This window comes from Drosophila serrata, unplaced genomic scaffold (genome assembly GCF_035046125.1).
Source record: "Drosophila serrata isolate PLE 108 unplaced genomic scaffold, ASM3504612v1 contig_359, whole genome shotgun sequence".
In the NCBI taxonomy this organism is placed as follows: Eukaryota; Metazoa; Arthropoda; class Insecta; order Diptera; family Drosophilidae; genus Drosophila; species Drosophila serrata.
Window position 1 is genome coordinate 2,387,886 of NW_028257257.1, and position 10,236 is coordinate 2,398,121.

Below are 10,236 nucleotides of genomic sequence, written 5' to 3' on the forward strand. Positions count from 1 at the left end.
GATACATAATATTTACATGTTCAACACACAAATTTATTAGGTTTCTCAGTTGAAAAATTGAATTTACACCCAATTGTATGTTGAGCCACTGTTAACCGCATATTTTACGAACTTAACATGTGGGTCTGCTAACTCGTCTGGACCTGCCTAACAGCTGTTGCCCCGGATGTTAATTCTTTGTTTATATTTATAAGCTTTTACCAGCTCTACAGCTAATTTTATCTAGTATGGCAAGTTATGCTTTTCATTACAACTTATAACTTTCTAATAATATAACTATACATTTTTCCCAACAGCATTAGCAATGTTCCAAATCTTTCCATCAATGTTTTACACCTTTCTGTGTGACGTTTTACATATCGATGTTTTTGTGCTGTTTCGTTGTGAGGTCATCGATGTTTTCCCTTCTCTGGCGTCGCATAAGCGGGAAAATTTTGTGACAAGGAACAACAAATCAAAGGTAAGCTATTTAAAACTTAAATCACAAACTATAAACTAAAAAGAAACAGTTGCAGAGATGGCGCCGTCATCCTCCCAAGACCCGCCGCAGGGTCCGCGAAAGAGGTGCGCAATAGGGCCGCATCTGCTGAAGACGCCGAATCGCAGCATTAACGATCCAAACCTGCTGCGGTTCGCACAACGCGTTAACCCTGATATGCGCTTGGGATGCACCTTGTGCCTCGAATGCTATCAGAATCTGATGAAGCTATACCGCATGAAGATGTCCAATGCCCGGAAGCACCATGACAAGCGTCAGGCCTCTACCAACAGCATTTCGGATGTGAGCAACAGCCAGCGAACCAGCTCCGATCCGAGTATATTAAATCCACCCCAGGCTGGTACGGTGACGATGCGTAGGACAGTGCCAAGTATAACTATAACACCGCCTTCCTCACTAGACTCAAGCACCTCAAGCGACGACAGGACCAGGACGAGTGCTGCAGCGGCAGCCAAGAAAAATCAGAGACGTGGACGTTCACCGCAAGCGCCAACGGCAAGGAGCACATCTTATATCAGCGACGACGACGATGCCAACTCCAACCTCAGCCTTAATGCGGTGAATGGTACGCGTTTGCCCCACATTCAGCCTATTCCCAAGAGGCGTCAATTTGTGCATATAAATAAGACTGCTATGGATATATATCTGGCTGGGACAACAGGGGGGTAGCCAGCGGGTAAAGTTGTCCAACTGCACTTCAATCTATCCCTTATATTTATTGTTGTTGTTCAAAGCGGATTCTTCTGGAAGGATCCGCTTGGAGTCGTATTTAATAAGTCCCGTGATGAGCCAGAATAAACTTAGTGAAATTATTATCTTCATATTAACAATATTAACGCTTATTCTTAATTTTACTAAGTGTATAAATCAGTCCCGACACAATATTTATATATATATAAGTATGCAATTTATTAAAAAGAAATAATATTTTAGTTTAAATATAATTGAAAAATATAAACTAAAAATGTATATCATTGGGAGATCCTTGTAAACACCAAACAATTTAATGTAACTTTCTAATAAGAAGATATAGCAAGAATGAACGATTTGTAGGCTAAATAGTTTAAATATTTGTCGTCTTTCTAAAATTTTAAATAAATTAATGTTAAGTGTTTAAGCAGTTCTGATTATTTACCTATGAGATCTGCATCATGCTTTTAAAATATCTAATAAGTGATTTATAAACAGAAAGAACGTTACCTTTTATGAAAATACTTTAGTTTAAATATAATTTTAAAAAAATGGAATGGAAAATGCCCAATTAGTTAATGTTACCCTTTTTGAAAATAATAATTTTTAAAAGAAATATTTTAAATATTCTAGAATTAAAAGAAACAAAAATAAATGAATGAAGCAATTAACAACTTAATATTTAAGTTATTACCAATAGCCCAGAAAATATTGTATTATTTAAATGAAAAAAATTAGTTGTACAAAAAAGATTGTCTTATACCCTTGCAGGGTAGGATATTATAATTTCAGAAGTTTGCAACGCATTGAAGGAGTCACCTCCAACCATATAAAGTATATATATTCTTGATCAGGATCAATAGCTGAGTCGATTTAGCCATGTCCGTCTGTCCGTTCCTAAGCAATCTAGTCTTAGGTTTAAAGCTATCGGAATGAAACTTTGCAGTTAGTCTTCTATATCACTCTATCTATCTATCACTCGTATATAAGTCGGATCGGACGACTATATTATATAGCTGCCATAGGAACGATCAAAAGATTTTTTAGAAAAAAAAAATCTAACTATTCCAATTTTCACCAGATTTGCATATAATTTCGGATATAGCTTTTTTATATTATTCTAGAATTTTTAATATTATTAAAATCGGAGTATATCATATATTTGCCATTCAAACGATCGTTAGATATAAAGGAAAATGCAAAACTGGGAATGTAAAACTCTATTATTTGTGTAGGTGAATGAAATAAAAGCAGGCATTACTTCATTGTTTTTAAACATAAATCTATATAGATTATATTGCATTTATTCCTAGTAATCGAAATAAAATTATATGAACCAGCGAAGTTACCATTAATATATAAAATAATAGATTAAAAAATACAATCTGTATTGCAAGCACTCGACAGCCCTGTATGAAAGATCTGTTAATTAATTTTACTTTTTACTAAAGGGTTTGACGCCTATGTAAGAGAATTTTACTCCAAATTCGACACCATGTATCTGTAAGCGTGTAAAATTTTTCTGTACACGTGTAAAATGTAAATCTAAAAACGGGGCTGTTAAATTTCAAGAGCAAATTGAGGTGAGAATTTAACTTTAATATGATTATAGTATTTTTTTTATTCTAAAACTATTTTTTATAGACAAAACCATAAAACAAATCGTTTATTGACATTGACAAAGCTTTTTTAAAAGCCATTAGCTAGTTGCAAGCTTTAAAAGCTTAACCATTTTCAAACATGCCAGATTTAGCCTGAATTAAAGCTAAAGCTAAACTGGCAACACTAGCAGGGGCTATATAAACAAAATCGACACAATTCTCGGCGCAAGCAAACTCAAAGGAACAAAATCTGCTCCAAGCACAAATCAAAATTCTGGTTTTATTAAAGACGAGAAATAAACGCAAAATTTCTGGATAAAATGGCTGACCGCGATGCCGCATCGAATCAGTTGATTGACTACAAAAACTCTCAAACGGTGAGTGTGTTGGTGTTGTCAGTGTGCGACCAAGAATCTGTGTGCGATTGTTTTCATGTGTGCGTGTGTGTGTGCCGGCCCGAAAGTAGGAAAAAAGAGAAAGGCAAAGAGGAAGGGCAGCAGAAACGAAATGTTCAAAATAAAATAAACAAAAATAAGACAACAAAGGCAAAACAAAGGCGATGGCTATAATGCTGTACTTTTCTATATAGGAATAATCGTTAATAATTAAAAAATGCAAAAAGCCACAGAGATCGTGCATTTCGCAAGCGAACAGTTCAAAGTTCAAGAGCGGTCGCTATCGCGTTCTCTGCTCTCTTCCTTTCCCTCTCTTTCCGGCTCTCTGCCTGTTTATTTATACCTCTCTTATCAAAACTGATAAGAGTTATCAGTTTACCAATAAATATTCCTCGATGGATTTGGAGGGCCTAATCCAACGTTTTTTTCCCCCTATTTTCCACCTCTAACCTTAGGCAACCTTTGGCTTTTGTTTTGCTTTCCGTTTCTTTTTGCCATTTTCAATTTCATTTGGCACTAGTCGCTGCATGTTCATTATATTTTATTTATTCGAATTTGTTTGCACTTTCGTGCTAAGTGTTCGCTTTCGTTTCGAATACACTTTGGTATTTGTGTTCGCTTAATGATTTAAAATTGAAAAATCGTGACGCTCGCAAAATGCACAAAGTACACAGGGCAGATTTTGGAAAAGTATTTCAAATGTAATTAATGGAAGAATCGTAAAAGAATGCACAGAAAAGAATTAAAAATTGTATCTTAAAATATCGATATTTTTATTGGGCAATTTTGTGCGTAAATCAAAGTTTTTGAAATATCATAACTAAGCCAAAAATGTATTAATTTTAATTCGGTAAGCTTTCCTATGTTAGTTTTTGTAAGGTTAATAAATCTGCATACTAAATTTACCTTTTTAAAAAATTTAAAATTTTATCAATTTTTCAACACTTTAAAAGTGTAAATTATATAAAAATTGGAAAAATTTCCGAAATTTTTTTTTTCGGCCGGGCATAGCTAGATCGATTCAACTTTTGATGCTGATCAAGAATATATATGATTTATAGGGTCGGAAATGATTCCTTTACTGATTTTGAGGCTTCTGACTGAAATTATAATACCTCTGAAGGGTATTTCTTTATATTATACATTGTTTTTTCCCCCTTTTTTGCATGTACCCCATAAATCGATAAATGAAACTCAAATATTTAGAGTTGAGCTATATGCCAGTCACCTTGATAAGCATCAAAAAACCTGCTAAGTAATTGGCCCAAATAGATTATATTTATCAGTAATATATACCTATTTGGTAGGAATTTTGATATAGCAACAATATAGTTAGAATTAACTTTGAAAAACCTTTTAAAAACATTATTAAATTATACTTATATTATATATATATATACTTATATAGCTTAATTATAAAGTTATACAAAGAACCAATTATTTTTAGTAAATTGTGGAAAGGAAATGCAATTATCTTTATTGACTTATTGAAGCGAAATACTTTAATTGTGTTTAAAGGGCGATAATTAAAAGAAGGGTTCTACTCAAGAACACTAATTATTTCTATTTTACGGACTGAAAAATAATATAATTATATATCAAACAATATACATATATCTCACGTAAACAAAATTATGACCGCATTAAATGGATGAGTCAAAGAAATCAATTAAAAAAGTTACCGACTTACGCCCCTACTTTATTATACCACAAAGCAAACAATTGCAATTATATTTTCTATATACATATATATGTGTATAAATGCATATATACGACTTGTTTGTGGTTGGAAAATGTCTGGAAAGTCAATGGACTTTGCTGCGACCGGCTCAATGTTGCATAAACTGGTTGCAATGGGCTTGTTGGCTGCCGCGTCGATCACGAGACAACGAACCCGGCTAAAAGAAACCCGTTTTGGGTTCGAGCCTTTCCACACTTGGGAGGGAAAATGCGTTTCGTAAATTTTCCTTCTCCAATTTGGTTATGCAACAAGCGAGTATGTGTAAATATTTTTCGCAGTGACCCAGAGAAGAGAGCCAAAAAGCTGTTGCTCAGTTTACTTGGTTGGTTGCATTTGGTTCGTGTTGTTTTAAACGATTTTAACCTTCTATGACGAAACTGTGAAAACTGCATTCTATCAGGCAATTAAATGTTTGCCTTTGTTTCGCTAAATAATCATGGCAACTAGTTGGGGTTCTTTGTTTCCACATATAGTGGGAGAATCGTATAATAATACCTTGACGCGATTAACCAAGAATTTGGAAAAAATTCTAGAATAGCAAAGTTTTGAAACCAAATCTATTGGGGAAGGTCGTAAAATAAGTTGATCGAAGGGAAAAACTAAGAAGAGTATCGTAAAAATCTTGGTAAACTTGAAAAAAAATATAATATTGATGAATGGATTGAAGTCTAAACACAAAACTTAATTCCTTTAACTTAATTGCTTTAATAAATTAATTTTTTACAATATTTCTTCGATATATAAAAGAATTTCAGCAGTTTTCTGTATTCTTATCTATAAATGAATCTACTTAAAGCTATAATTTCACAACTCATCACTTGAAATCTTCATTGTAATATCAGAATTAATCATCTGCCGTATTTGCTGCCCTTCAAATGACTCAGTTTCTTGTGATAAATGATATCTAGTAGAAAATGTTGTCTCTCTTATAATTTTTATCAGATGCACAGGGATCTTTTTAAGCCTTTGCCCTCATTAACATTTTGTTTGTTCACTTCGCTGACATGCTGCAATTAAAAAACAGACTTTTTCAGTAGTCTAGGTATTTTTGCATTCTTTTTTTCGAGATCGTACGAGGTTTTCTTATCACAGTTCTTGCTGGGAATACATACACATATTTATATTGGAGGCCCGATACGAACCAGATTGACTTGTTGGGGCGTGAATCGAGTTCCATTACCATTCCCGGTTTTGCTTCACTTCTTCGTATCTCTGTCCCCTCCAGAAAGTGGATCCACATTGTTGTCTCAAAGTGCAAACAATACTGATTAAATCAAAGCAGATGAAAAAAATATAGAAAGACAGGAGTGCAGAGTGTATACTTATAAGCCATAAAAATACATACATATATAGAAGTGTCTTGAAAAAAGAACAACAAAATCAAATAAAGAATTTATAGGGAGAGTTAACAAAACAAGATGTATAATTCAGAGCTGGAAAGCTGCTTTGAATTTAAAATTAGCTACTGATTGCAACGCAATTATTGAGGAGGGTCTTGAAATCAAATAATATATAAAATATATTATATATTTCTATTATTAAATAGAGGTTCCTGTGTACTATGGATGCAACTAACTTTCCACTTTAATTCTAGCAAAAAATGTAGTCTAAATTAAATATTCTTTGAAGATTCAGTTAATCTGCACAAACTTTAACACGTTTCTTGTACTTCTAAGTATAAATCATTCCCCTTTAGTCATCCTACTTCAAAGAATTAAAATCAGATAAAATAGATAACCACAGTAGAGCACTTAAAAGTATATAATTCCCTAAGTAATTCACGACAACTAAACGACATTGTTGCGAAATCTAAACTGCAGCTTTAATTATTTGTTATATCTCCACAGGGGGGTTAACTTTTGATATATAAAGATATCACCTCTATTTAACCCATGCAACTCTTTAATATATGTACACACAGTGTGTTCTAGAAATGCTTTCACATTTGAATTTCGCAATAACATTAGCGAAACAGTGTGCATTTTTGCGAATTGACTTGAGTTAATTCTATAATGAGTAGCTGGCTTGCATGCGAAATAAATGATTAAAACATCCACAGAAGGTGTGGTATGTCTCCAGGGAAATTAATTGAAAACACAGGAAGATGATAATGAAATGGAAAGACACTTGATATAATACAAAAAAATATCTCCGTTTGATAAATGAGGGACATTTAGCAAAGCTAATTGATTATTCAGGTCTGACCAGAGACAGCGATATTCGATGAGAATTAATAATTTATTGTTATTATTTTACAAAAAGGTGTTATTAATTATTATACAAAAGCAGGGAATTTAAGGGGTTTACTTTAAAAATGTTAATTGGTATTTAGTCTCAATCAATTTTATTTTGTAATCGTTTAAAACTTCCTTAAAACCTCATTATTTTCCCACTTAACTAAAAAACCATGAAAATATATATACTTTTGCACTAGAACACCTTTCAAAGTGACCCCCTAGGAAGTGATAAAGTTCTATAATCTTTATGTTTATGTTTTTCTTCATGACAGTGTCCATAGATTATTAAAAAGAAATATGAAAGTCCGCTGGCCCAAAAAAAGAATTATCGCCTTAAAGCTTTGATAAGATTAGGGGACACTTTGAACTGGTAATATTATATAACAAAATATTAAGAGAATTGCACTTTGCAATGTAGCCGGTAAATACATTTTTAATTAAGCTGAAAAAAATAATTAACAAGAATTTATTAATAAACCATTTACATGGTAAATTATAAAGGAACTTATAACTAATAGCACTTACCTGTATTTCTATTTGCAGGTCTCACCCGGAGCCATCACCACTGGTCATGGTGCACCCGTTGGCATTAAGGATGCCACACAGACGGTGGGTCCCCGTGGACCTGTGCTCCTGCAGGATGTGAACTTCCTGGATGAGATGTCGCACTTTGATCGCGAAAGGATTCCCGAGCGTGTGGTGCATGCCAAGGGAGCTGGTGCCTTTGGTTACTTTGAGGTTACCCACGATATCACCAAGTACTGTGCCGCCAAGATGTTCGACAAGGTTAAGAAGCGCACTCCCTTGGCCATCCGTTTCTCCACGGTGGGCGGTGAGAGTGGATCTGCCGATACTGCTCGTGATCCTCGTGGATTCGCCGTCAAGTTTTACACGGAGGATGGTGTCTGGGATTTGGTTGGCAACAACACTCCTATCTTCTTCATCCGCGATCCCATCCTGTTCCCCAGCTTCATTCACACCCAGAAGCGTAATCCGCAGACGCATCTGAAGGATCCCGATATGTTCTGGGATTTCCTCACCCTGCGTCCAGAGTCGACGCATCAGGTGAGCTTCCTGTTCAGCGATCGTGGAACTCCCGATGGCTATTGCCACATGAACGGCTATGGCTCGCACACCTTCAAGTTGGTCAATGCCAAGGGTGAGCCCATCTATGCCAAGTTCCACATGAAGACGGATCAGGGCATCAAGAATCTGGATGTGAAGGCGGCCGATCAGTTGGCCAGCAGCGATCCGGACTATAGCATTAGGGATCTGTACAACAGGATCAAGACCTGCAAGTTCCCCAGCTGGACGATGTACATTCAGGTGATGACCTTCGATGAGGCCAAGAAGTTCAAGTACAATCCGTTCGATGTGACCAAGATCTGGCCGCACAAGGAGTATCCTTTGATTCCTGTTGGCAAGTTGGTGCTGGATCGCAATCCCAAGAATTACTTTGCCGAGGTATGTGCTTTATCTATGGATACTAGCTTTTAAACTAATAAATTATTAATTATTGTTTTTAGGTGGAGCAAATCGCCTTCAGTCCTGCTCACTTGGTGCCCGGAATTGAGCCATCTCCGGATAAGATGCTCCAGGGTCGCCTGTTCTCCTACTCGGACACCCATCGTCATCGTCTGGGACCAAACTATCTGCAGATTCCCGTCAATTGTCCCTACAAGGTGAAGGTCGCCAACTTCCAGCGTGATGGCGCCATGAATGTCACCGACAACCAGGACGGTGCTCCCAACTATTATCCCAACTCCTTCAATGGACCCCAGGAATGCCCTAGGGCCAGGGCTCTGTCCACCTGCTGCCCCGTCACTGGCGATGTCTATCGCTACAGCAGTGGTGATACTGAGGATAACTATGGCCAGGTCACCGATTTCTGGGTGCATGTGCTCGACAAGTGCGCCAAGAAGCGTCTGGTGCAGAACATTGCCGATCATTTGAACAATGCCAGCCAGTTCTTGCAGGAGCGTGCGGTGAAGAACTTCACCCTGGTTCATGCCGATTTCGGACGCATGTTGACCGAAGCTCTTAATCTGGCCAAATCCTCCAAGTTCTAAGCATGGATATCTACCAGATCTGGTTTTTCTTGGCCTTAATTACGGTTTAACCCTATTTGGAACTTAACGATTCCAACAACTACAAACAACAACACCCAATTCCGACGACTCTGACTAACAACAAGAAGCATATTTGCTTATCGGCTACCTTGGTTGCGGGCTAAAATCAAATTAATTAATTAATTATTGTGCTTGTATCTTGTTTTGATATTCAAAATTGTCTTAGTTTATACACGAAATACAATTATATGCAAATGGATGCACATATACAATAAACTATATTTTGATACTAAAATATATATTTGATGGTTTAATTTGAAGAGGAGAATGATATTCGTTTTGAGTGTTAAATTAAAAATCAAAAATATATTTTTTAAAATTTAGAATTACAGTTTAACACTTTCATGAAAGGGAATATTTAAATAAATAGATAAACAAAAATTCAAATTTTAAGCAACAGGTTTCCCGAATCAATTACTCTAAAACTGTAAAGGTTTATCGATTGTTAAAGTAGTAAAGTAATCGTTCATTTATCATCTCTAAAAGAAAAGCTTTTATAGTTATCGATATTAAATCTAATTGGCGCACACCTTTTGAATTTATATTATTATAGGATACAGAAATTCGAAATTTAGATCCATGAAGCGTATTCTAATTTTAGTCAAAAGCTTCTAACGCTGTGAAGGAGTTATTTCCGACCCTATTAACCATATATATTCTTGATCAGCATCAACAGGCGAGTCGATCTAGGACTTTACTGAAGCAAAAAATTATTTATCAATTTTTTCGAAAATTTTATAAGGGGTTACATCGTTCAAATTGTCAAAAAATTGAGAAAATTTTAAATTTTCGTACAGATTAAAATTCATATACTGTTTTTTTAAATTAATTTTAATAAGCACAAAAATCCTGTCCGAATTGAAATAAATGCTTTTTTGGCTTAGTTCTAATTAAATTTAAAATTTGATATTTTATAAAATACAATGTAAACAGGTCGCCCCTCA

The 10,236-nt window shown here is 35.2% G+C and overlaps 2 protein-coding genes and 1 long non-coding RNA gene across 5 annotated transcripts; 2 read left to right on the forward strand and 1 right to left on the reverse strand.

Annotated features, from left to right (window-relative positions):
* The first annotated feature begins 296 nt into the window (after positions 1-296).
* HipHop (HP1-HOAP-interacting protein) lies at positions 297-1,898 on the forward strand. 2 transcript variants are annotated; one of them, XM_020953967.2, is made up of 3 exons: positions 297-460; positions 510-839; positions 900-1,898. In XM_020953967.2, exons 2-3 carry the CDS (start codon positions 518-520, stop codon positions 1,166-1,168), a joined length of 591 nt encoding a protein of 196 aa, XP_020809626.1. In that variant the 5' UTR covers positions 297-460; positions 510-517; the 3' UTR covers positions 1,169-1,898. The 2 variants fall into 2 exon arrangements, with proteins under 2 accessions (XP_020809626.1, XP_020809625.1); XM_020953966.2 differs by having other exon boundaries at positions 324-460; positions 516-839.
* Positions 1,899-3,021: 1,123 nt separating this feature from the next.
* On the forward strand, positions 3,022-9,527 carry Cat (Catalase). The gene is made up of 3 exons (XM_020953968.2): positions 3,022-3,167; positions 7,707-8,627; positions 8,690-9,527. Exons 1-3 carry the CDS (start codon positions 3,111-3,113, stop codon positions 9,230-9,232), a joined length of 1,521 nt encoding a protein of 506 aa, XP_020809627.2. The 5' UTR covers positions 3,022-3,110; the 3' UTR covers positions 9,233-9,527.
* Positions 5,608-6,229, reverse strand: LOC147642785 (uncharacterized). 2 transcript variants are annotated; one of them, XR_015272953.1, is made up of 2 exons: positions 6,039-6,229; positions 5,608-5,933 (listed from the first exon to the last, which is right to left on the reverse strand). It is a non-coding gene; the product is annotated as an uncharacterized LOC147642785 (long non-coding RNA). The 2 variants fall into 2 exon arrangements; XR_015272954.1 differs by having other exon boundaries at positions 5,608-5,951.
* Positions 9,528-10,236: the final 709 nt, after the last annotated feature.